The sequence below is a fragment of the Channa argus genome, chromosome 15, assembly GCF_033026475.1.
Source record: "Channa argus isolate prfri chromosome 15, Channa argus male v1.0, whole genome shotgun sequence".
Lineage (NCBI taxonomy): Eukaryota > Metazoa > Chordata > Actinopteri > Anabantiformes > Channidae > Channa > Channa argus.
In genome coordinates this window covers 10850638-10876380 of record NC_090211.1, presented here as the reverse complement: position 1 = coordinate 10876380, position 25743 = coordinate 10850638, and the positions used below count along the sequence as shown (strand labels likewise).

The window sequence follows — 25743 nt, the reverse complement described above, 5'->3', positions numbered from 1 at the left end:
CCACTAGGAGGAACAAGGAGGGATCCCTGCCCGGTCCCAGCGTGGATAAGGAAGCGGTCTGAGTCCGCATCCCAAGACAAGACAGGACGGAGAGTCAAAGCACAAGAGGAGCTGAATAGTTTCAATTTGACTTCGAAGAGTGTTTTTAGATGGGGACATGAAATGACATCCACAGCGAGCGAAAGGAGGGCGTTTGCTCATAAAATCAACCGGTGAGCTTTAGTCTGAAGTTATTGTTCAACAGCTACAGATGTGTCGCTGACTGACCTGCTGGACTCGCTACAGATAGCCTGTATGCTAGGAATTGTGACTTAAAGTATCACGAACACTAAACCGGCTTGTGTAAACACAGTTGTGCCTGAACTTAGTGAGCATCAATAAAAGTTTATTGAAACGGTGGTTCATTACCAGTAAAGAGTTTATTGTCTATCTAAGCAGCGACGCAAGGGCAGAAGCGTTGTCATCAGCAATGATTGAGCTAACTTACTTAAGGATAATAAGCTGGTGGCTAATCCAGTGGCTGAGATACGTAGTTTGCCCGTCACAGCACTACCAAGGAAAATCCGTTAGTGTTATAAAACGGTGCCAAGTGACAGTAACATTCAGATGTTTGGTTCTTGGTGCGATCGTCGTGTGAACGCCTCACTTCAACCTGTTTCCACATGTTGTAAACTGGTTTTCCCCAATCCATGCTGAGACAACGTTATAGTACTACTGCATGTACTGGAAATGTGGTAGTTTTGCAATGCGAAACACATCCAAGACTAAGGCGAATCCTTAAGCCATATCACATCTGTCATATCAGTCACTTGGAAGAGTAACTTGATTTAACAGTGGAAGTTTAATGCAGTACATGCAGTGCCTTCCTGTTTGCTGCCGTTATTTTTTTTTATTATTGCAAATTAAGCTTTCAGACCTTTACTTTGTCCATGGCAGTGCTATTCTTGTTTAATTAAATCATCTTATCCCGACAAGTAAATTTGTTGTCAGGAAATCATGTATGGACTGTGGCTGTTATCAACTTGGATCAGGCCTAATCACAAAGTGGACTTGTTTTATATTTAATTATGTGTTTCACTGGTAGTAGCTAGCTGCTTTGTTTACATGCCTGTTCGTCATCAATAAAATATCCCATTGAGATATTACCTTAGTCGATGCAGTTTCTCACTGCATTCCCCAAGTCCTGTCTTTCCTCTCTTAAGTGGAACCAAGACCATTGTTTAGTGCCGGATGCAGGAAAGGGTGGGAAGTGGTGTTCTGGTTATTGCCCTTGCAGTCGATAGCTTTCCTTTTTCCTGCTTTAAGTGGAAGCATACAGACATGCAGACATGGTTAAACATGCAAAAACAAGATACTTTCAAAGGTTAAGTCATCAAAAGCTTAGCTGCAGGGGTGATGCAGCCCTTGTGTATTGATAAAATTTAGGTGTAAACTTTAGATATGCAATTATGAGGCCCATGGTTTGGGAAATGTTTATTTTCTGGAGCTGTGTATATGAGAGAAAGAGGAGCAGCTGCTTACTGTCTCTGTGAGAGGATTTTTTTCCCTGCTTTGTCTCTCTTTAAGCCTCCCATTTGCCATTGCTTCATAAAGGCCAGGGATAGAGATCTGGCTCTGTGCCTGGTCCCTGGTGCCAGCTCACCACCTTTCTGTGAGATCTGCTCTGGTCCCTATTCAGAACAGCAGCTGGCTTTCAGCATCATTCCTGGTACAAAAAGCTGAAAACTGTGTGATAGGAGGAAGCTTTGTCAGATCATATAGTTCATGAAAACCTAGAGTTTGAGCCAAGGACAGCTGGAGTTGTTGTTTTTAATAGTTTTGTAATGCAGAATCTTAAAAGAAATTAAATGAGCAATTTTAATTCAGGGATTTGTACTTTAGTAGACAAACGTTACGTTGATAGCAGATATATGCAGCTACACATCTAATAAGACATTATGTTTTTATTTGTTCCGAACATCACACGTCTGAATAGGATTGTCATTTTTTCTTGTTGTTCTGTGTTAGGCAACTTCTTTTTTTTATCTCTCCCAGGACGGTTGCTGCAGAGGTCAGAAAACAAGTATCCAGGGAGTATGGTTCTCCTCAACTGTGCAAGAAACGAGGAGGCGTGCACCACCCTGTGAGTCACCCTGTGTTTAATCTGCAGAAGTTTCAAGCCAGTAGTTTTGAAGCTTCAATTAGTGAAGTCAAAAGCACATTGGTGTAATGCTGTGAATTAGGTATAAGTATAGAACTCAGGTTAAGGAAAGCACGTGGGTGTAATTTTAATTAGTGTTCACAAAAGGCGAGAAGGGAGGTGGTTTGGTAACATGATATAACTGTTCACACTCAACCTTGTTGTTGGACAGCCTTGCAAAGTTTCTGCATGGATACTTACCCACAATAGAACAAGGGATATTTATAGTATAAGATGCTATGTTTTGAGAAATGTCTGTTTTCCCTGTTCAAGTAACAAGAATGACAATATTCAACACATTTTCAAATACTACACGAACAGACATCGGTTGTGGGACTGTTTACTAATTTCAGGTCAATAAAGATGAACTACAATTTGATTTAATTTCATGTTGAGGGGGTTCTTTATTAAACTACAATTCATTTAAATGCTTTAGCTGTTTTACTGTTAGCAGTAGTGGTGGTAGTAGATTCTGTTTAGCCTATAACTCAAACAAAAGAAGGTCAGTGAAAAACAGAGAACTGAAAATTGAAAACAAAATCTGAACTGAAAACACCATTGGAAAGCAAAACTAATCTTATCTTTAGGGCCTTGTGATCTTACACTAAGTTGTTCATTAATTACGGTTTTTGAAAGTGCAAAGTGAAAATTGCTTTACATTAATTATCATCTTTCTACATATTTACAAGGTTATTAAATAAAAATGTCTAATTTCTACATATCTACTTTTCCATTTTATTTGAATCATTGTTTGTGTTTTCTATCCTGCTTGAAAGTTTACAAATTGCATATGGGTTTATTCTAATGTCATACTGTTTCCTCTCTTCTGCATCCTGCGGTGATCAGATTAGGTTCGTCATTATGGTCATTTCATGCCTTAGTTGATTTAATGTTGATTTACAGTTGCCTCTGACTGAGGTGGTTGAGCCTGTGGACTTTGAAGATTATGTGAGCAGTCACGCTCCTGGGGTGGAGCCTGGTCCCCTCAGACAGCTAATGGAGTTTCCCCAGGATGACCTGGAACTTCACCAGCAGGTCAAAGATTGCCCAACACTGGAGCCGCCACTGCCTGAAGAGGAGGAAGAGTAAGTCCAGCTGCTAATAGCCAGCATACACTTTATACAGTTACAAACAAATCCCTCTACGGTCTTTACACCTTTGCACATGCACAAGATTTACTTCACTCTTATAAAGGAACCACTCCAGTAGAGATAGGAACAAAGCCTTCCTCTGTCATGTGTGAACTAAAAGCGTGCTTTGCTAAGTTATTAATGTGTTTTTCTATGTAGCTCTCTGGATTCCAGAGTGAGGGATGCCTTGGCAGTCTACACAGATGACTGGCTCATCATTCAAAGAAAGTAAGTGCTGTCAGTTGTAGCACCAACTGAATTAACCTTCAGTACGTATGTTTCATCTATTGTTTAATGATGTGCACTACTTTTCCCTGTTCAGATTTTATGTGATTGATAGTTACATTATGACTTAGAAAACCTTCTTCTTTATTCCTGAAGATATCAGCACTTCAGCACCACATACACGCCTCACAACTCTGAGAGACAGAGAGAGCGCCAGCGAGGGCTAGTCAAACAGACCTTTGAACTGGATGAGGCTGCTGCTGCCGAGCGCCAGGATGATCAGGTAGCTGGTGGTGATGTTTTGAAAAATACCTTATCTTAAACACTCAGAGAACATTCAATCATTTTATGTTCATTAAACAAAATAGATTGATCTGCTGCTCCTGAATCTTCTATCATTTAACATCCAAACAAAGAGATGGGAACAGCAACAACCCAATAATGCAGGTGTGTCTTTATGATAGGGAAGGCAGTGTAAGCTGTTGTTATGAGTACATTCTAGTCTTCCAGTTGATCACGACAAGAATGAGTAAAGGACAAATCAATATACCTCGTCCATTATCCATATTATCCAAATTCTACATATGAGTCATAGTAAATGGATAGTAGTAATATGATAATGAGATCCATTGCCTACTATTCTCATATTTCATAAACCTCTGTAGCAAGCACTTAAAAGGTAACATCTTTGCATGTAAGAATAAATAACACATGATCTCACTCTTCCATATCACTTCAGGATGATGCAAAGCGGCAGTCGGTTAGCCTTGATGAGACCCCTCGAGGCAGCTGGGCCTCCAGCATCTTTGACCTGAAGAACTCCTCCCCAGACGCTCTCTTGCCGTCTGTGCTGGAACGTACAGCTGCAGAGGACATGGACCGCCACAATACCGAGGCCCGCCTTCAGGGGCGCCACAGCGACCTGCTGGGACTCTACCCTCCCCCAGATGAGGTTTGTGTTAAACCAGCTTTATCATTCAGTCATTTTCCACTGCATTTTGGCTTAGTACAGACTCAATAGAAATGCTAATAAGTAGTGCCACATTACATTCCACAGTAAAGAACACATTTTAATGTAGTGACTGTCTAAACTGTGATCTGGTAACTAACTCCTTTTTTAGGCAGGTTCCTGGGAGCATAGTAAGCCTTTAACAATGGGCATATGGGGCAAGTATGTTTTTATTAGGGAATGTCCAGTACAAAAGTAGTGGTGTGTTTTATGTGAAACTGTTTTAAAAAGAAAAACACATTAATTACAGTGTAATCTCTGGACTTCACTACTTGAAGCTCTTAGCAGAACATGAGCAGAAATGTTAGTATATGTACTTGCCATTTGTTGATCTTAGAGCAGCATTATTGAATTTTCCCACAAAATAAATGTCCATGCCGATTCCAGAGAACTGTTTGTTCTTCTTTTCTGAATGTTCTGACTCACTCCATCCTTCTTTCGATATATCTGTACACTCTATCACTGTCTCTGCTGATATGTTGCCATGACATCTGTGTAAATGTTATACATGTCTGTTTTGAATGGGTTTCTTGTCTTTTGGAAGGATGAAGCAGTAGAGAGGTGTTCTGTTCCCGAAGTGCCCAAGGAACATTGTGGCCAGAGGATCATGGTTAAGTGTCTGTCTCTGAAGTGAGTACATGTAAAACATCACCTCTGCACTTTTAGTCTTCACGCTCTGATTCAAGCCAAGCCAACTTTATTAATAAAAACAGTAAAGACTGACCAAAGTGCTTCACAATTAAAATTCATTACTAGAAATAGCCATGATGCACTACATATGTGACAACAACTACATGTTTTGTATATTTTTCAGGTTTGAAATAGAAATTGAGCCAATATTTGGAACACTTGCCCTTTACGATGTCAAAGAAAAGAAAAAGGTATTTTCTTTTCTTCATGTAGATCATATTAATATTTGCTACGAGTATTCTTTGGATGACTTTCACTTTGTAAAACACTTACGTAATGCTGAGCTCATGCTTGACTAATTGAATTTCCCGTGTCTCAGAAAGGTCTGAGTGGTCTTGTGGCTTAGATCACTGAGTCAAAACTGAATTAAAATCCCTTTATTTGTATTTCCATGATCATTTTTCCTTCCTGCTTGTTTCAATCTTCTCTCCAACAGATCTCTGAGAACTTTTACTTCGACCTAAACTCTGAGCAGATGAAAGGGCTACTCAAACCCCACACACCTCACATAGCTATATCCACACTGGCCCGTTCTGCCATTTTCTCCATTACGTACCCTTCTGCTGATATCTTCTTGGTGATTAAGGTACTAAAAATCCCCTGGGGTTCACATAATAATCTGACGTTCACATACATGATAGCTAACTTGAATATTTTAATCATGTTCATATACTCTTAAATCAGCTTGAGAAAGTCCTTCAACAAGGAGACATTGGAGAGTGCTGTGAACCCTACATGGTCATGAAGGAGTCGGATTCAACCAAGGTAATAGGCCAATAATGTTTTTAACTGTTGCAATACTTAGGCCTGACAGCCAGCAGACACATGGGACCCTTTTACTGTCTAATCACAAGCATTACTCAATTTTGTCTGGGTAGCTGCAATATTTACCATCATCTCTGCCAGGTCAACTCTGTTGGTTATTACAGATATTTTGGGCATATCTGTATCTTTTGATTTTGTTTCATCATGTCTACCTTTGTCCCACTTTAGCACAAGGAGAAGCTGGAGAAGCTGCGTCTGCAGGCAGAGCAGTCATGCAGTCGTCTCGGCCGTTTTCACATGCCTTTTGCCTGGACAGCCATTCACCTTCTCAACATAGTCAGCAGTGTGGGAGGTCTAGATCGGTCAGATCCAGACTCTGACTCTGGTACTGTTGAGTCTAAACTAATCTGTAGTTTAATACAAAAATGTGAAGACAAGCAAGATTCAACATTTTACTGTGACCAAAGTCCTATGCCCCCCTAACATTATATTGGTTGTTGTTTTGTTTGATTTGTCTTTGTGACACACAAAGAGCGAAAAGGTCTTGGAACATGGAACGAGAGAAAGAAGAAAGGATTTGAGCGAATGAGTGTTGGAGATGACATGTGTAACTTTGCCACTTTCCGTCCAGCAACACTTACTGTCACCAACTTCTTCAAACAGGTCAGAGTCTGACTTAGCTGTTAATGTAACTTAACTATTTAACTCAATATTTGTATAATTCAGGTGTAGTGATTATGATTTGTACCAGAAAGTGACCAAATTACATTGGTTTTATAGCTAAAACTGACTATTATCCGTATACTCAGTTTTATCTGTAATGACAATTTGACAACTAAATGGATTTAGTTTAGTTTTGAGAAATCAATAGTACTTAAGCACTAAATCTACTTTCTGAATAAAGTTGTACTAAACCACCCCTCCACAAATACAATCCAATATTAACTAAGGATGGATTTCTATAAATGATAAATGCTCTGCTTATATAGTGCTTTTAGCCAAAGCCCTTTACAGTGTTGATTCTCACTCACCCATTCACACACCCTTACACACCGAGGTGCTCACCGGACTCATTGGGAGCAATTTGTGGGAGCAACACATATTCAGGAGGGACAGGATTTAAACCACTGAACCTGTGGTCTGTGGACCACCCAGCTCCATTTGGAAGAAAAATGGGATAAAACTAGTAATCATGAAACTATCTACATAAGAGAGAAGAGTCAAAGTCAGGCAATATTTTAATGTGGTTTTTAACAAGGGCAACTTTTTTATGATAAAATAGATTTATTGTGAAACTACAGATCATTAACTGCACTTTCTGCAAAGAAAAATGCGCTGGGTCTGTTAATATTCTGACTATGTTGTAGTTATGGTTGTTTTTTTTATATAACAAGATTTGCATAATCGTAATACAAATTTTGCTCTTCCGTTTATGTTTATAAAGGAGGGAGATAGACTGAGTGATGAAGACCTCTACAAGTTTTTGGCAGACATGCGCAGACCGTCGTCTGTTCTGCGGCGATTAAGACCGGTCACTGGTGAGCAGGACCTGCAAATATAATCAAGATATTTATGTGATATGTCTGAATTCATCCACAAAGGTTTATGGATGTTTTTGTAATATTTCTTATTTCGTGTTTCAGCCCAGCTGAAGATTGACATCTCTCCAGCTCCAGACTCGCCTCATTACTGTCTGTCACCGGAACTGCTTCATGTGAAGCCATATCCTGACCTGCGTGTTCGCCCAACCAAAGAAGTTCTGGAGTTCCCTGCTCGCTATGTATACACGCCACACACCACCTATAGGTGAGCGTTCACTTATCAAGGACACACACACACACAGACACACACACACACAGAGGGAGTTGACATAGAACACCCCAGCACTGTGTACATGGCACTGGATTATTAAATTAGTGACAGAGCCACAGTTTTCAACTGCCTTCAGTATAGAGTGTAGTTTTATTCAAAGATGAAAAAAAAATCTTAAAATAAGACACATTTTAATTGATATCCATATTTTGTAAAATATGTAAATACAAAAACACGTTATTCATTTATCGTTATTCAGTACAGGTAAATAGATGGTTTGGTAAAAGAAAATCTAATAATTTAACAACTTTTTTTGAATGGCTCTTAAAAAACAACGTACATTAGAAATATTAGATTAGAAATAGCCCCATCAGTCTTGTGGTTATTCAAAAAATAATTTCTTACCATACAGAATATCTATAGCAGACATTAAAGGGAGTGCAGCGGTGATACAGAGTTGTGATCTGGGTGAATTCTATCATTGAGAGCTGTAAAGGCTGGGAGACCTAAGTGGTGATCCTTACACAACTATGTCATAGCTTCACTTCAGAAGAAAGAAACAAAACTGTAACTTTAATGAAACAAACTCCTTAAAAAGTTTAAACAATCAGATTTGTTAAGCTAATTTACTATCTTTTGTAGTTTTGAGAGCTGCTTATTCTGAGTCTCAATATTTTCTTTTTGGAAATGAGTTAAATGCTCTAAACCTTTCAGGATGTTGGAGTGTTCCTCGGCTCTTGCCTACAAACAGGAAACAAGTTATAAGTAACTGAATTACAGTATGTCAATGACTGTATTTGCTATTGATTTATGGAAAGTTGCCTATTGCTTTTGCATTAACCAAAGGTGAATGTTGGCCGGGGTAAGATAAACTAAAGGAAGAGCTGCTTCTTTTCTTTTCTATTTTTAAGTTGTAACTACAAGGGGAATTTCATGTTTCTGTTACCTGCAACTCTTTAATGCTAGTGGGGGTTGAGTTGTTGAGATACACCTCCAACCTCTTCACCTTCGTCTTCAGCTCAATCTCTTCCTCCTCCATTCTGGCCAGCCAGTCTTTCGTCATCTTGGTTTGAGCCTGTTGCTTGACCATCTGGGCCTGTCAAAAGAGCAGCCACACAGATTATCCTCTTATTGCACCGAAGATCTTAGTGCAGCTTGTAGCTTTACTTGGATACTAAGAGTTTAATTTATCCTTACTAGCGAAGAGCTGATGAGGCGTGCCTTCTTTCTATTTTTGCTTGGGCTTTGAAACAAAGAAAGTACACTGACATCAAGTGGTTTATAAATGTTATTGCAACCCTCAAAGATGGGGACCCAAGCATCAAAAAGGAACTTGCTGGTTTTTACAGCAGACATAGAATAAACATTAGAATAAACAGAGGTTTATCTAATTTTAATAACTAAAGAGCTGCTTTGTTATGTCTGGTGAAGTTGCATTTAATGAGGACATTAGATACTTGACATACTTTAGATATGCAGTGTGCTTATAATTCGCAGTGGTTCCTGTAAAAACACAACCACAACCACAACCACAAACCAACCAACAGTGCATGGTGAAAATGGGTTGTTTACATATTTTTGTGTTTTCTTACCTGCAGCAGCTCTATCACTTCTTTAATCTGTTTTTCCACCTCAGCAGCCTGCTCTGTTTGCTTCCCCAGCTTTTGAAGAGTCCCCTCATGGTTCTTCAAAGCCTGGCCGATTTTTGCTATCTTTGCTTCAGTGGTTTCATAAACATAGTTAAGGGATTCACTGAACTGTATGACACCAAACATGAGCACGTTGACTTCTTCCTGTGGTGCAGTCTTATCCTCTATCTCGCCAGTGTTCTTGATCAGGCCAGCATGTACAAATCTGAGACCCCCAGCCACAAAAATCAGGCACATGCCCCAGATCATCTTGATATTACCTGTCACTTACAAGCAGTTGTTCTAAAAGTTTGTGATTACTTGTCCATCAGTTAAGGCAGTCCAAAGTTTGCTTGATATATAATGTGAGCTCTGCAGAAAGTAGCATCATCAGAATATTCCCTAGATGATGACTTTGTAGGGTGGTCAGTGTGCCTTATATTAGATGTGTACGTGCAATACCATGGGTAAAACATTAGCTCAGCAGTGGTTCGATCACAGGGTTTGTGTCTGGCCTTAGTCTCAGTGACCTTACCTTGAAGTTTAACCCCTGAGCTACTTTAGACATATTAAGTAATGTAGGTCACAAACATGAATGGCAAAGTATGCAGAACACTTGTTGGGTAGCTTGTTATAGAAAATATATGCTTTGCTAAAAGCAGTATCTCAAAAGGTACCGTAAATGTTACTTGCCTTATGAAGAGTAATTAAATCAGCTATTTCAAAATATGAACAAATGTTACCTCTAATATTTGACTTGGAGAGGAGTTAAGGTGACTCTCACCAAGCTTATCTGATACTGGGTCACAGTCTTCCCATTTGCAGACACACAACTTTTATTTATTTTTTTTTCTCAGAATCGGAGTATTACATGTTTTTGTAGGTGGTCAGTAGTGGTGAATGTAGAATGATGTGTAATATTGTTGACAACTGTTAACTGTTAACTGTTAACAAGAAAAAAACAGGGATTTAAACATTGACCAGCAAACTATATTTCATTAATACCTCTGTGGCTTTGTATTCTTTATTCACTTTTTGTAGTCTTTATTCAGTCATTGTCATATCTCTTTTGTGTTATCATTAACCTTACTGTAAATTTAATTTAATACATTATATAAGGACAGTCATAATCAAATATGCCTAGAGGAAATATGTACTTGTGCTTTACTTCTGATTTAACATTCATTTTTGTCTTATTTTCTTTTCAGGAATCTGCTCTATGTTTACCCACAAAGTCTGAATTTCAGCAGTCGTCAGGGCTCAGTGAGGAACATTGCTGTGAAAGTACAGTTCATGGCAGGAGAGGACCCCAGTCAAGCTTTGCCGGTGAGTCACAGTCAAGGAGAATCGAGTGACATGGCTGCAGTGTTCTCAGGATAATGTAATTCCAGTCACAAACAACAGCTGGAAGCAGTGAAATACTATATGGTGCTTTCTTGGAAGAGGGAATGTTTTCAAAGCAGCAGTGTTCAGACAAATCTAACAGTAAATTCTTTGTGTCAAAATAATTTTTTGTTTGTATCAAAAAGGTAATGTACCCTAGACATTTAAAAAAAAAAAATCAGGTCCATTCTCCTGGATTGTGATCTTTAGAACATCATACACACTTTTACGGTATCATCTCAATTATACTATTGTAGTTCACTGTATTAAAAGTGCAGCATTGCAACCCTAGGCTGAACCCTCAACTGAGGGGCACCCTACATGAGCATCTGAGCTTTTTTATGCATTATTGATATTAATATTATAACTACTACTGCTACTTTCCTCAAGAAATGCTTCACCCAGATGTATAATTAATTTGTCACTCACCCCCTATAAACTTTGGATGGTCACTGTTAAATGCATGCAGTTTACATTTTTACAGATAAAAAAAAAAAAAAATTAACAAGATAACAGTGGTGACGATGATGCTATCATAATTATGTTTATACTGTTTATTTAACCAGGTCATATTTGGAAAGTCGAGTTGTGCTGAGTTCATGAAGGAGGCGTACACTCCTGTCATCTACCACAACAAGTAAGGCCCAATCACCTGCTGAGCCTCTACTGGCGTCTTTCCAACTTGTTTCATTTCACTGTGTGCTCATAAACATTTTGTTTAACTCTTGCCCGGAAGGTCTCCAGAATTCTATGAGGAGATGAAGATGAAGATTCCTGCCAATCTGACAGACAACCACCATCTGCTGTTCACCTTCTACCACATCAGCTGCCAGCCCAAACAGAATACTCCTCTGGAGACCCCTGTGGGCTACACTGTGCGTACACTCCTTCCGCTGCCCTATGTTTATTGCTTCCACCCACACACTCACTTGTTTGATAACACTTTCTGTTGTCTTGCCATCAGTAAGAGATTGCATGTGTCTCTTTTCTGCCTGCAGTGGATCCCTCTGATGCAGCATGGCAGACTACGCACTGGCTCTTTTAGTCTGCCCGTCTCTGTGGAAAAGCCTCCACCTAGCTACTCTGTACTCACCCCTGACGTGAGTGTTTTTATCAGTTTGCCTTCCACTGCTTAGTCCTTTTTGGTATCAGATAGTGTTAAATGAGTTGAATGTAACATTACGGCAGGTTCAGCTCCCAGGCATGAAGTGGGTGGACAATCACAAGGGAGTGTTCAATGTTGAGGTGACAGCGGTCTCATCAGTTCACACTCAGGTATTTTTTTTTTTATATATATATAAATCTGTATATAAAAATGTTGAAATTCCTCATTTGCTCCCATCTTTATAGGCCCTCTGGAATCAGGCTAGTACTACTGGGAGGGGATTGACACATTCTCGTAGTTCCTCTATTAAAAGAAAACTAAAATGTGGATTACATCACAGATGTTGGATATACAGACAATATTAGTAATAATATTTTTATATTTGCACCATGCAAAAAATTTATTCCAGTTCTGTAGACTTGCATATAGTATGAGTACTGTGAGCAATTTGTGCATGTAATTGTATGGATCCTGTCTCAGAAGTCTCCTGATATAAAAACTCTACAGCCAAATGAAAGTTTACATACTTCTGTGTCTGTGCTTTGTATCCATGTTGGTTATATCTTTAGGACCCACACCTGGATAAGTTCTTCACTCTAGTGTATGTTCTGGAGGAGTACTCATTTCCCTTCCGCCTGAAGGACGTAATCATAACAGAGGCCAACATGGAAGGGGAACTGAAGGCCAGCATGGCTGCGCTGAGATTGGCTCTGCTTGATACCTGTATCAGGTTCCTGCACCAGCTGCTCAGCAAACTCATACAGCTCATTGTCTACCCACCAGTCATTGCAGGCCAAATTGGTAAGAGAAATTTCACTGCGTTTCTTAGAATAAGGCTAAAATGCAGATTTTGACCAGTTAATGTGATTAAGATTATTGTCACGATGATCTTTTGTATCATATTTGTTGTCCTTGAAGACTGGAGAAAAATAACAATTAATTAATGAATTAATTAATTTAGTCCTTTTGGCTTATCCCGTGAGTTCAGGGTTGACACAGCCAATTATTTGTCGGCATGTTGATTTGCCACAGTTTTTACGCTGGACACAACCCTCCCCAATGTCTACTGGCACTTTGTGGCTGGGAATGGGGGTGGGCTGTTGGTTCAATGTCTTTCCCAGGGACACGTCGACATGTGGTCGGGAAAAGCAGGGCATAAACCTCTGACCCTATTGTTGGTAGGCGGCCACTCTCCCAACCAAGCCACTGCCTTCTCATAATGTTTAGTTTTTATTTTTATATAAATAAAATTAGTACGTTCAACATAACTATGTGAAAGCACATTGATGCCAGTTATAACTACAGAACAGTGTTTCACTACATATGTCAAATTGCGATGAGGTTTTGTTTTGGCCAAGCATTACACACATTCTGTAACACTAATCCTTGTTTAAAATTACTTTATATGTCTGCATGTGACAATTGTTAGAATTTCTACATCAAATTCTTATCATGCTTACTCTACAGTGAACCTGGGCCGTGCTGCCTTCGAAGCCATGGCTTTGTTAGTTAACCAGATTCATAAGAACCTTGAGGGAAACCAGGACCAGCATGGCCGCAACAACCTGCTAGCATCCTACATCCACTACTGCTTCCGCCTGCCCACTGCCGAGCCTACAATTCCCATAGCAGGTGAGGAACATGTCAACATGTGCCTGGTAAACAGTAAACAATATCTTTAGTGGACCACTTGAATATTGGATTGGATGTATGTATGTTGATTTTTCCAACATCTGCATGCAGCAGGCACTCAGTCCTATGAGATGCCTATGCAATATGCCACCTTATCCAGAGCAACGGCCCGTCCAAGCAGCCTGCACCTCTCTCGTTCCAAAAGTATCAGCAACTCCAACCCCGACTTGGCCAGTACTCCGGTTTCTCCCGATGAAGAGGTGCAAAGGATCATGGGGAGCAAGGTTTGAAAATTAGTTGTATTTACTGGAGCTTTTGTTAGTTTGCATGATAAATGTTTTTAGATCTTTGAAGGTCATATAAGAAATTCAATGCTGTAAATTTCTTGGTCATTTCATGTTATGTAAGAAACAATGTAGTTGTCTGCTTTAGTTGAATTTATAATTTTGATTTGTTGCTTAATGTGTTTAATTTGCAAGATTTTATTTTTTATTTTGTTTGACATTTGAAAGGTTTTGTGGTTAAGTAATGACACCCAATGTTTGGTAATCCCCCAACTAAACCTAGTTGGTTTTCCTATTAGATAGTCAAGAAACAGCAATAAGTCCGTTTCTTTGTATTTGACATCGCATATTGTGTTCATCCAATATTAGTCTGTTAATGTGTTGTGATTTTTCTACTTTCTCTTGTCATGCCTGTCTTCACAGCACATTCAGTAATGTGAGGAAGACTGAGAACACTGTGCCAACATTTAATGATTCTGATCAAAGAAGCAATTATGCTTTGCTGTTTCCTACCAGTACCTCCAGCTGTCCTTTCATTTTTCACTCTTCACTCTCTCTTGCTTTATTTTCTGGTTTTAGCTTCGTTTCTCATATCCCTTATATTTGTTTATTACATTTTTTTGTCACATAATCTTATGTGTTAATTATCCCCACCCTTTACTCCCCCCGTGCCCTTGCCTCTTGCCACTCTGTGTGTGTTTGTGTCTGTCTTTTGTGTGTGTGTCTCCGGTGGCTTCTGGCAGGGCATTGACCGCTCCCACTCCTGGGTAAACTCTGCTTATGCCCCTGGGGGCTCTAGATCTGTGCTACGCCGGAATCCCAACTCGAGCTGTGAGCTCAAGCAGGTGCAAAATCCCTCCTCTTTACCTTCACACCTCCGCCTCCATCATGAATGATCTGACATCTCTCGTTGGCCTACTGCTAACTCATTTCTCAGAGGTTGTTTCTGGGATGCATCTAACTTTGCTTGCTGTGGCTTACCTGTCTCACCTTTTTATCCATGACTACACCATGTCTGTCCATTTACATTTCACCTTCTCACTACCATTTCACAAACCATATCTTTTTTTGCTGGGAATAACACAGTCTCTACCTTGAGAATGTCATATTTTTATAGAGGGTTGTAGTTATTGGTCTCTGGCCACCCATCCAATTCCATTCATCTCTTTTCACACCACTTTGTCCTCGTTTCTTTGTGTTCACCTCACCATCACTCCATGTCAGGCAAACGACCGCAGCTGCAATCGCATGTCTGCCTTTTTGGACAGCGTGGCCTTGTTTTCAGTTCCCCCAAGACAGATTACTAAGAAGGTAAAACTGGCATCTACTATAACAAACTGTATAACAAACTGGCATTCACCATAACTAACACATTTTATCTCTTAACAGTCATCAACTTTCAGTATCATTAACATTCAAATCATACATAACCTACTTAAAAGTTTATTTTTTTTTGGATATAACTGAACATGTCATGACTAACTCTATGACAGAGGTAATGATTTGTCTGCATGTGTGTTAAATATAAATGTTCAAAAAAAAAATTAACTTATGGTTTATCCTTCTTTAGAAGGATCTGAAAAACTTATCAAACAACAATTGAAAACTTTATTGACTTTAATCTTAAAAGCTCATCTTGACCTTTAAAATTGTAAGCTCAAACTGGGTCTGTACTGGTTTACATCTAGCTGCTCCACGAGGAGCTGGCATTACAGTGGGTGGTCAGCACGAGCACAGTGAGGGAATCAGCACTGCAGCAGGCCTGGTTTTTCTTTCAGCTCATGGTCAGTATGCCTTTCTAAATGAAATGAAACAATGATTTTACCATAATTTCTCAAATGTCTAAATCTATATACCATTATGCTGCAAAACACAAATTGCACTACAAATAAGTGATATATGCCAGGGGGAAAAATGAATGGAGTGTCCTCCATTACAGACAAAGAGCATGGCCCATCACCTATTTCTGACCTCCAAATTGGAAGTTCCGAGGCGTCAGCGTTTCCCAGACCGCTTTGTCGATGACATCGCTGCACTTGTATGTGCCATCAGTGCAGACATTGCCAGCAGATACCACAAGGTAATGAGCCCCACAATGCTACTCTTCAAGAAATTTAAGAAATGTATATCACAAAGTCGATTTGATTTTAGCAAGCTTAGTAATAAACATTAAATGAAAAGGACAGAAAGCTTGCTACAAGAAATTTGGTTTCGTTTTTCTTCAATGCCCATAAAACATTGAAGAAAAAACTGTATGTTTTCACCACTCCTTGTTTAGCATTTCCTTCCTTTGTCTCTTTATGAATATTTTTCCTTTCTGTCTGCCAGGATGTGGAGCTTGTGGAGAGGTTAAACAGCAGTCTAGCCTTCTTCCTGAATGACCTGCTATCTCTCATGGACAGAGGCTTTGTGTTCAACCTCATCCGCTCCTACTACAAACAGGTGCCTTAAGCCAAGCTCCCTGTTTTCTCCTAATATCAAATACTTTACATAACAAAGCTCCCACGCGCATTACTCAAACAAACCTGTGTTTTAAACAGATTGCTAACAAGCTCCACACATCACAGAACCCTAGTTCTCTCAATGCACTGAAGATGGACTTCATACGTATTGTCTGCAGCCACGAGCACTATGTCATCCTCAACCTGCCCTGCTCGACTCTGAGTCCTCCAGCCTCCCCTTCCCCTTCTACGTCCTCCACCACTTCACAGGTACTGGATCAGGCTAGAAAACCCAATTCAGTTACTCTTGTTATCTCCCACTACTTTAGTCTGAAAAGCAAACAATATCTCTTGTTATAATTTCCATGATTATTTTGTTTTGTTTGACATTTTGAGCAAAATAATCAGTTAAAGTACAACAAAGGAATTCCATTCATTTAAATTAATATTTGCTGTTACTATCCTCTTATTATTTTTACACTTCTGCTTAATATTCGTAGAGTTCAGCATTTTCCACTATGGTGCAAGACCAAGGTGTGGCTACCATGTTTGAACTGTCTGGCCCTTTTCGCCAGCAGCACTTTTTGTCAGGTCTTCTGCTTACTGAGCTGTCTCTCATCCTTGATCCTGAAGGAGAAGGGTACGTTTTTATTGTTTGCAGATATGCGATGCGGGAGTTTGATCCGCACAGGATTATAAAAGTTGGAATCTAACATAAAGTTCTCATGTACACAGGAACTGCGCCAAACATACTCTTGTTTTTTTAAACCACAGGGTTTTCTTCCTTCATAAGAAAGCTATTAGTGCTGTTCACTCCCAGCTGTGCAGTCATGATGCAGACCCTCGCTACAGTGATCCTCAAGTCAGAGCCCATGTTGCACAGCTATACCTACCCCTCGTTCCCATTGTTATGGAGACATTGCATCATCTACACGACTTCTCTGGTCAGCAAAAAATATATGCAATTCACTAATATTGTTATCCACCCACTCAAAGTATTTTTTTCCAGTATTATTTCACCTGAAAATACTGTACTTATTTCTTTGTAGATTCCTCGCCTGCTCGGGTCCGCCATGCCTCAGCCCACGTTGATGATGCTGACCCAGACAGTAGCAACACTATCAGTCAGTCTGTTGCCATGGCAATTGCTGGCTCCCCTTTGCCGCATGCCAAAGCCAACCCATTTGCGCTGCCCACAGTGGTGAGTGATAGCAGCGGGAGTCAGGCTTTTCCCCCGGGCCCTACAGACCGACAGGTCAGAGATTGGCCTCTGTGTGGGAGGCTGCTGCCTCAGTTTGACAGATGATCACTCTGGCCTTTCTGTAACACCATACAAACACTCATTCAGAAATCATTTGCATTCTGCCTGTGTTCTTTTTTTCTGATGTTAAACTGCTTCTTTTAGCCTGTAGATGGCTCTCTGTTCCTTTACTTTATCATTTTCTGTAAACAGCCATTTTGTACAAAAAGCAGATATTAAGACTGGCACTGAGTTTGCATGTTTGTCTCTACCAGGCTGGGCGCCAGTCCAGCTCCCTGTCTGCTGAATGCAGCAAGACCCTGCTGGTGTGTTTCCTGTGGGTTCTAAAGAATGCAGATGCAGCTCTCCTTGAGCAATGGGTGTCTGATTTGTCTGTACTGCAAATCAACCGCCTGCTGGATCTGCTGCATCTATGTATCTCCTGCTTTGAATACAAGGTCAGTCTCTACTTTTACAGTCTTTTGTCTTATAGACCCAATATGACGAATATTTGGAATGCCTAATGTTGACACCTTAACAGATCAGCACGAATCATCAATTTTGATTTTTCAATCAGCAAATCTGTCAGTTTGCGTTGTTTTTTTTTTATCAAATTAACTGTATTATATCACTCTCACTTATTAATTATTTACAGTTGACTTTTATTAGTTTGACATTTATTAATTTGCCCCTGCCCTGTGATGTTTGGTGGCCATTGCAGGGGAAGAAGGCTTTAGAGAGAATCAACAGTTTGACCTTTAAAAAGTCTCAGGACATGAAAGCTCGACTGGAAGAGGCCATACTAGGCACCATTGGTGCTCGTCAGGAGATGGTCCGCCGCTGCAGAGGTAAGCAGCTTCAGAGCATAGTAATATGTATGTTTGTGGGTCAGTAGATGTTCTTGTTTGATGTATTTATTTGTCTGTGTTCATGGAAACTGTAATTTGTTTTCACTACCAGAGAGGAGTCCTTACGGCAGCAATGAAAATGTTCGGTGGAGAAAGAATGTCACTCACTGGAGACAAAATACAGATCGAGTTGATAAGTATGCCTTTCTAATAAATTGCATCATTGCCAACTAAATCAGTATGAAACTTCTTCTCTGGTAGTATAAAACGTATTTCTAGGCTTAAATATAAACTATCTACTGCATCTGTATTTGAGTTGTCATTAAATTTGATATATAATACTGATTGTTGCATTATAACTCATCTACAAGGACCAAAACTGAGGTGGAGCAGGAGTCTGTTGTGGATGGAAACCTATCTACTGAGGCCTCTCTGATAGTACTAGATACACTGGAGATTATAGTCAAGGTAAAACAAGGGTTAAAACATGAACACACTAAGTGCCATACACTTAAACAGCTGTTTGCACAAACTTTGTTTAGAATTCACCAGACGTATAATGTGTTGTTTCAGACTGTGGTGGCATCAGAGCTGAAAGAAAGTGTTTTAGGTGGGGTGCTGAGAGTGCTTCTCCACAGCATGGCAGGCAACCAGAGTGCCCTCTTCTTGCAGCATTGCTTCACTACACAGAGGGCTTTGGTCTTCAAGGTGAGTACAGTTTGTACTAGTGTGCCAAACATCACCATTAAGGTTCACTGCTGGTTTGGAAGATGTATACAAAGTAGTAAAGTGTGATTTTGCGGTTAGTTTCCAGAGATGCTGTTTGAAGAGGACACTGAGCTTTGTGCGGACCTGTGTCTGCGTCTCCTTCGTCACTGCAGCAGCAGTGTCGGCTCTGTCAGAAGTCATGCCTCTGCCTCTCTTTATCTGCTTATGAGACAGAACTTTGAGATTGGAAATGTAAGTTCAGATACTGTCTTCTAGTGATATTTGCAACACAATTGAATGGAATCTAATGATGATGTGAGCCCTCAATCTCTCGTATTTCTGTCCTTGAACCAGAACTTTGCACGGGTAAAAATGCAGGTCACTATGTCACTGTCTTCACTGGTGGGAACATCACAAAACTTTAACGAGGAGCATCTTCGACGGTCACTAAAGACAATCCTGACGTATGCTGAGGAAGATGTGGAGCTGCGTGACACACCTTTCCCAGAGCAGGTACATATAAACTACGGCAACCAGATGTGGCACTGCCACAATAGATTAGACTTATGTGTTGTGTTGTACTTCTAAAACAACAGGTCCAGGATTTGGTGTTCAACCTGCACATGATTCTTACTGACACTGTGAAGATGAAAGAACATCAGCAGGATCCAGAGATGCTCATTGACCTAATGTACAGGTCAGTGAGGCTAGCATTAAAAAATGTATATAATAAAAATAATAGTGCCATTACTAAAATCGAATATGTTATGCTTTTTCTAACTTCAGAATTGCCAAGGGCTACCAGAACTCCCCAGACCTGCGTCTAACGTGGCTCCAGAACATGGCAGGAAAGCACTCTGAGAGAGGAAATCATGCTGAGGCTGCCCATTGTCTTGTCCACAGTGCTGCACTGGTGGCAGAGTATCTGAACATGCTGGAGGATTGTCGCTACCTGCCAATTGGTTGTGTTACATTTCAGGTCAGTTCTTACTGTAAAAATTTGCGATGTATTTACTAATAGCAAACCAGACACACACACACACACATATTTATGTATGTATGTATGTATTTATTTATTTATTTATTTCTGTCTGTCTGTCTTTCTTTCTAACTTCTCTGTTTCTCTTAGAATATTTCAACCAATGTATTGGAGGAGTCTGCTGTATCCGATGACGTCCTATCTCCAGAGGAGGAGGGCATTTGTGCTGGGAAATACTTCAGTGAGTCCGGTTTGGTGGGCCTCCTGGAGCAAGCAGCTGCCTCTTTTAATATGGTACAACTTACATTCTACAACCGCACTTTGACAGAATGTTAACATAAGGTTGATATGGCCTAAGGAGTGTTATGTGATAGAGTGGTATGTGTGGAACTGACTTTCCATTGTGCTGTAACCCCAGGCAGCTATGTATGAGGCCATAAATGAAGTGTACAAGATTCTGCTGCCCATCCATGAAGCCAACAGAGACTTCAAAAAGCTGGCAACTGTTCACGGGAAGCTGCAGGATGCCTTTAATAAAGTCTACAACCAAGTCAGTTGGCAGCTTATAAAATCATAAGCTTTTTACTGTACTAATTGTGTGATGAGACTGTGAACTTTATCCTGATTTCCTATTTATGTGGTTAATTTATTTTCTCAACTTTTTCAGAGTTCAGGCTGGGAGGTAAAAAGCTCATTTGTCATTAAGTATATCTCATTCAAGGTCAAACTTATTCAGCAATTCCTTGTATTTTGTACTTGCTTACTAATATTTTCTTTCTTCCACCCTGCTTGTCCTCTCCTGTATGAATGGTGAGTAATACAAAACTTGCTTTCACACTTCGACTTAATTAAAGTTGCACCACTGTTACAAAACAGTTTCCATTCCTTTTTGCCATTCTCCTAGTGTTGTGAAAAAACATTGTTGCCTTTCCTTGAAAAATAGTTTTCTATTGCAAAATACACTCACTGGCCATGTTTTTATGTACACTTGTACAATCTAATGCAGTCCAATACAGCAGCTCGGCCATTAATTCTACTTCTACAGTTTTATAATTTCTCAGTTGTAAATTGAAACTGTCAAAAAGGTGTCAGTGGAGTTGTACTGGAGTGCCTTATGAGAAGAGGTAGTTTCTAATGTTTTGGCCACCTTGTAGAAGTAAGCTGCTGTATTGGATTGTAGAGTGTACAGGTGTACCTAATAGTGGCCAATGAGTGTATTTTGCCACCTTTTTACAGTAGCAAGAGAACAGTTATTTCTTTACATTTTTAGCTGTGGAAAAACAAACAGTTTGTTAAATCCTTTATTAAATGTTTACAGTGAGTCCACAAACTCTTTGTTTTAGGTTTATTTTCAATAAACATCTCAGTTTTTGTCTTGTCCTATACAGAACGAATTTTAGCTTCCTCTATCTCTAAATATTTAATGTTTTCATCCTGTCTGTAGTGTTCAGAGAATGTTTGGAACCTACTTCCGGGTGGGTTTCTATGGCTGTCGGTTTGGAGACCTGGATGAACAAGAGTTTGTCTACAAGGAGCCGTCAATTACCAAATTGGCTGAGATCTCCCACAGACTCGAGGCATGTCAACTCATCATGATACTAACAACAATGGCATGACCGAATAATTAGGAACACAAGTCTAAACACAGATCTTCTTTTTTCACAGGAGTTTTATTCAGAGAGATTTGGGGATGATGTGGTTGAAATTATCAAGGACTCTAACCCAGTTGACAAAAGCAAACTGGATCCCAACAAGGTAACATCATGTATATCAGTGACTAATAATGTACCAGTAGAGAACTTAAGAAAAGATTGATTGTATTAATGACTGTACTTGTTCCAGGCCTACCTGCAGATCACCTACGTCGAGCCATTCTTTGACACATATGAGTTGAAGGAAAGAATTACTTACTTTGACAAGAACTACAACCTGCGCACCTTCATGTACTGCACTCCCTTCACACTTGACGGCCGGGCCCACGGAGACCTTCACGAACAGTACAAACGCAAAACCATCCTGACGACATCTCATGCTTTCCCTTACATTAAGACGCGTATCAATGTTATCAACAAAGAGGAGGTGGGCATCTGTTCTGGAGGGGGTTTTGTTCAGTGTCAAATACCATTTAATACGTTGCAAAATTTGTAACATATGACTTCCTTTCATTCGGTTGTTCTCCAGATAATTCTTGTACCTATGGAGGTGGCCATTGAGGACATGCAAAAAAAGACTCAGGAGCTCGCCTTTGCCACAAACCAAGACCCTGCAGACTCAAAGATGCTGCAGATGGTGCTGCAGGGCTGTGTAGGGACCACTGTAAACCAGGTACCTTTTTAGATACTAGCAAATGAATACTTTGCACCCATATGCATGCTGCTATAAATTTAACTCCATCAGAATGTGGTTTAAAGTCTGGGCCAACTTAGCAATAACAGACATTCCTTAGCAGATATGTAACTGTGTCTCCCACACACAGGGGCCCCTTGAAGTGGCGCAGGTCTTTCTTTCTGACATTCCTGATGACCCAAAGCTTTTTCGCCATCACAACAAACTGCGTCTCTGCTTTAAAGACTTAACTAAGAGGTGATGACACACTCCACAGAAAGACTCAGACTGCTGTGCAACTAATAAAAACAAATCCCAACTCTGTGCCTTTTCTGCTCTTTTGTGCAGGTGTGAGGATGCCCTGAGGAAGAATAAAGCCCTGATTGGACCAGATCAAAAAGAGTACCACAGAGAGCTGGAGAGGAACTATAATAAGCTGAAAGAAGCACTGGGTCCTCTGATTAACCGCAAGATCCCCCAGCTATACAGAACCCTGACAACTCAGACTACACAAACACAACGGTAACCTGAGACTTTAAACACACAAAGACACACACAGACACATGCCCATTCACAATGACACACAAAATGAGCTCATGCTGCTTCTCCATTCTCATCAAACCAACAGAAAAGCAACCTAAAACCAGATTATGTTGTACCCCAGGTCACATACTCTATGTATATTCTGTTTTTTTTGTCAGTGAAACTCAAACTTCACCGAATTAAAAACTCACCTTTCTTCAAACAACTTAATTAACAGAGGAAAGTTGGTGCTTTTCCTAAAGTATTTCAGTCTGTTAGACTGCGGAAACTTTAACCACATGTTTCCGTTTTCATCTTTTGGCATCAACTCTGTTTCTCCATGTGAGGCTCAGTGGACTGCTGGTTCATAATCAAAAGCAGAGCAACAGTCAACAGCACCTGCCACAGCAATGCTGTAGTACTGAGGGAAAAATAGATCTTAAAGCATGTTAAAAGTGAGAATTTATGTCCATGTAAAGTAAACAGAAGTTATATTTATGAGTTTTTCTCACAGGGGGAAAATGTATTAATAACCAACAGGCCAAATTAAAGTTATTGAAGGTACCAACTTCATAAAATTAGGTTTTAAAATTATGACAATATAACCAGCACTCTCTACTTTGAAACGCTGGGCGAAGCATGAGTGGATTCATACGTTATCCTAACATGGTTTCATCCAAATCCATAAATTTATAAATAAATTCCAAAGTCATTATTCCAACTTTCTAACACTGATCTTTGCTATCTAAAAATGTCGGTTTGGCACCTATCACAGTTATCAATAGGTAAGACGTGGGTTACACCCTTGACAGGTATCGCCAGTCTATTTCAGGGCAAACACAGAGACATACACAGACAGACAATCATTTACACTAGTGTTCAAAATGGGCAATGGGGCAATGGGGTTTTCACAGGTTTGGGATACTGGCTGTAGTTCGTCTTCGAGCTGTGCACGTTCTCAGCCTTCCCCAAAAAAAGTCCTGACCACAGAAATGATGAAACAGTCTAACTCTACTATACAGTATAGTTTAGAGATTTGCATGTTTTCATCAATTGTATTCTGACATGTATGATGTGTTTAGAAAAAAGGGTGATTTTGCTTTAGAGAAACTTACAGTAAAATACTAAAAATTCTGTTTCATTGCTCTGTGAACTGCTGAATAAAGTGTTCTTAGCCTTTGAAAGAAGATACTCCTTCAAAGCCATGTAGGTGTTTAGTGTGATGCCAAAGTTTCACAGTAACTCATTTACTTCCCTGAAATAAATGTAACTGTAGCAGAATATAATACTGTTGTTTCATATTTTTGGATACGCTTTACAGGAAAAAAACATAACCCTTTAAACACTCTTTATTTTCTCGATTTTCTCTCTCCTACAGTAGATCCAGTCTCCGCAGAGTCGACTGTTGAGGCACTGGAAACTGGATAATGACACAGAACTACAAGCTCTACAAATTAGCACCAGCTCATCCCATCTGTCCCCCTTCCTTCCCACACTCCACTGCAAACCAACTGTCACTCGTACCATCCTCTCCCTCATTTGTTCCCTCCCAAATTTGTTGTTTTACACACCCAGCCCCCCACCGGCCACCCAGTCATGCTATAATCTCCTTCACTACTGCCACCACACACACACACACACACACACACACACACACACACACACACACACACACACACACACACACACACACACACACACACACACACACGCGCGCGCTTGTCAGCTCTCTCCCAGTTAAACCCTCTTCCCCCGCCACCACCACTCTCACACCTCCATAGGATTGTTTCTTCTGGAAGGTAATCTGCACTGTAAACATCATCATTTGGCGCAAGGCTCTGACACTTTCCAAAGCCTTCTCCTCCCTGACAATCCAAAGTAATCTCTTTTAGCTTTAACTGATTTTATTTCAGTTTTCAGAGGACTAGAGCTTCCACTGTCAAATTCGTTGGGGAGTTTGCTCATGAATGTATCAATCTTTGTTCTTTTTGTAGAGTTTCCTTATGAAGAATGCTGTAGGTTGCCTGTTTGTCTTGTAGCTTAATTAATTTGTAAATGATTTTCTTCTAAGATATGACTGGTAAAACTCACTGCCAGACCTAGTTATTAAATAGTTCCAGGGAGTTGTCTTTTGTTATCAACAGACCAAATAACTGACATTCCTTCTTCCTCAAGCTGTCACATTTATCTGCACATCTCTTGTTATAAGATTGGTGATTTTCCTTTATTATTCTTTTAGAGATTTTATTAAAGGCCAGGGGTGGAATCATCCTGCCAAAGTTCGGTCCTCAGTCCAGTCTGCGCCCAGGAGGGAAGGTGGTGTACAAAAAGTTTAGGAGGAAGAGCATTAATGTGTGTGGTTAAAAGGCAGGAACTGATGTTTAAATGTGTTTTTTTTATTTGTTTTGTTTTTTTTACTGTGAAATTCTCTTCTATTACACTGCAGTCACGTCAGATGTTTATCACAGAAGCACTGCCTCCAGCCAGGTCTTCTCCCACTTAAATATGTTCAGACATTTATGATCAGCCTGTCCGATAACTGGATACATTTTGTCTATGTTGATTAAGGCAGATGGCGTTTTGAACTGCTGTCAAAAAGCACTGCAAATGTTTTTATGTGTCTGCCACCCTGTTTGTGGAAGAATGATTTTCATTGTAGCCATTCCTAACTACTGTATCTACTAAATTGCACTATTGTAAACAAACTGCAACACATTAACACTGTAACTACTATCTGTTCTTTTGTTATTTTACAAGACAATAGCGAAATAGTTTTTTTATAATTAGATTTTTTTTTTATTTATTTAAATTGTCTTTTTTACTGCCCTCAATTAAATT

General features: G+C 39.9%; 2 protein-coding genes across 10 annotated transcripts; one reads left to right on the top strand and one right to left on the bottom strand.

Moving 5' to 3' along the window:
* Window positions 1-19: 19 nt before the first annotated feature.
* LOC137099747 (dedicator of cytokinesis protein 7-like) lies at window positions 20-25694 on the top strand. 9 transcript variants are annotated; one of them, XR_010910804.1, is made up of 51 exons: window positions 26-212; window positions 2035-2122; window positions 3083-3264; window positions 3469-3537; window positions 3691-3817; window positions 4274-4486; window positions 5088-5173; window positions 5358-5424; window positions 5670-5819; window positions 5918-5998; window positions 6227-6383; window positions 6531-6661; window positions 7443-7536; window positions 7642-7804; window positions 10647-10764; window positions 11388-11458; window positions 11558-11696; window positions 11820-11921; window positions 12010-12096; window positions 12496-12727; window positions 13394-13558; window positions 13670-13842; window positions 14586-14687; window positions 15067-15153; window positions 15531-15626; window positions 15782-15922; window positions 16171-16284; window positions 16383-16553; window positions 16784-16923; window positions 17058-17227; window positions 17333-17484; window positions 17799-17981; window positions 18245-18371; window positions 18484-18568; window positions 18743-18839; window positions 18945-19079; window positions 19179-19331; window positions 19434-19592; window positions 19676-19776; window positions 19866-20058; window positions 20209-20352; window positions 20477-20608; window positions 20726-20740; window positions 21510-21635; window positions 21724-21813; window positions 21901-22137; window positions 22240-22383; window positions 22535-22641; window positions 22732-22905; window positions 24284-25257; window positions 25352-25694. XR_010910804.1 is itself a non-coding variant. In XM_067476966.1 (50 exons), the coding sequence occupies exons 1-50, from the start codon at window positions 163-165 to the stop codon at window positions 24312-24314; spliced, it is 6348 nt and encodes a 2115-aa protein (XP_067333067.1). In that variant the 5' UTR covers window positions 25-162; the 3' UTR covers window positions 24315-25694. The 9 variants fall into 9 exon arrangements, 8 of the variants coding, with proteins under 8 accessions (XP_067333075.1, XP_067333067.1, XP_067333069.1 ...); XM_067476966.1 differs by having other exon boundaries at window positions 25-212; window positions 13673-13842; window positions 24284-25694; XM_067476968.1 differs by having other exon boundaries at window positions 25-212; window positions 18254-18371; window positions 24284-25694.
* angptl8 (angiopoietin like 8) lies at window positions 7835-9980 on the bottom strand. The gene is made up of 3 exons (XM_067476975.1): window positions 9403-9980; window positions 8757-8906; window positions 7835-8551 (listed from the first exon to the last, which is right to left on the bottom strand). The coding sequence occupies exons 1-3, from the start codon at window positions 9706-9708 to the stop codon at window positions 8432-8434; spliced, it is 576 nt and encodes a 191-aa protein (XP_067333076.1). The 5' UTR covers window positions 9709-9980; the 3' UTR covers window positions 7835-8431.
* Window positions 25695-25743: the final 49 nt, after the last annotated feature.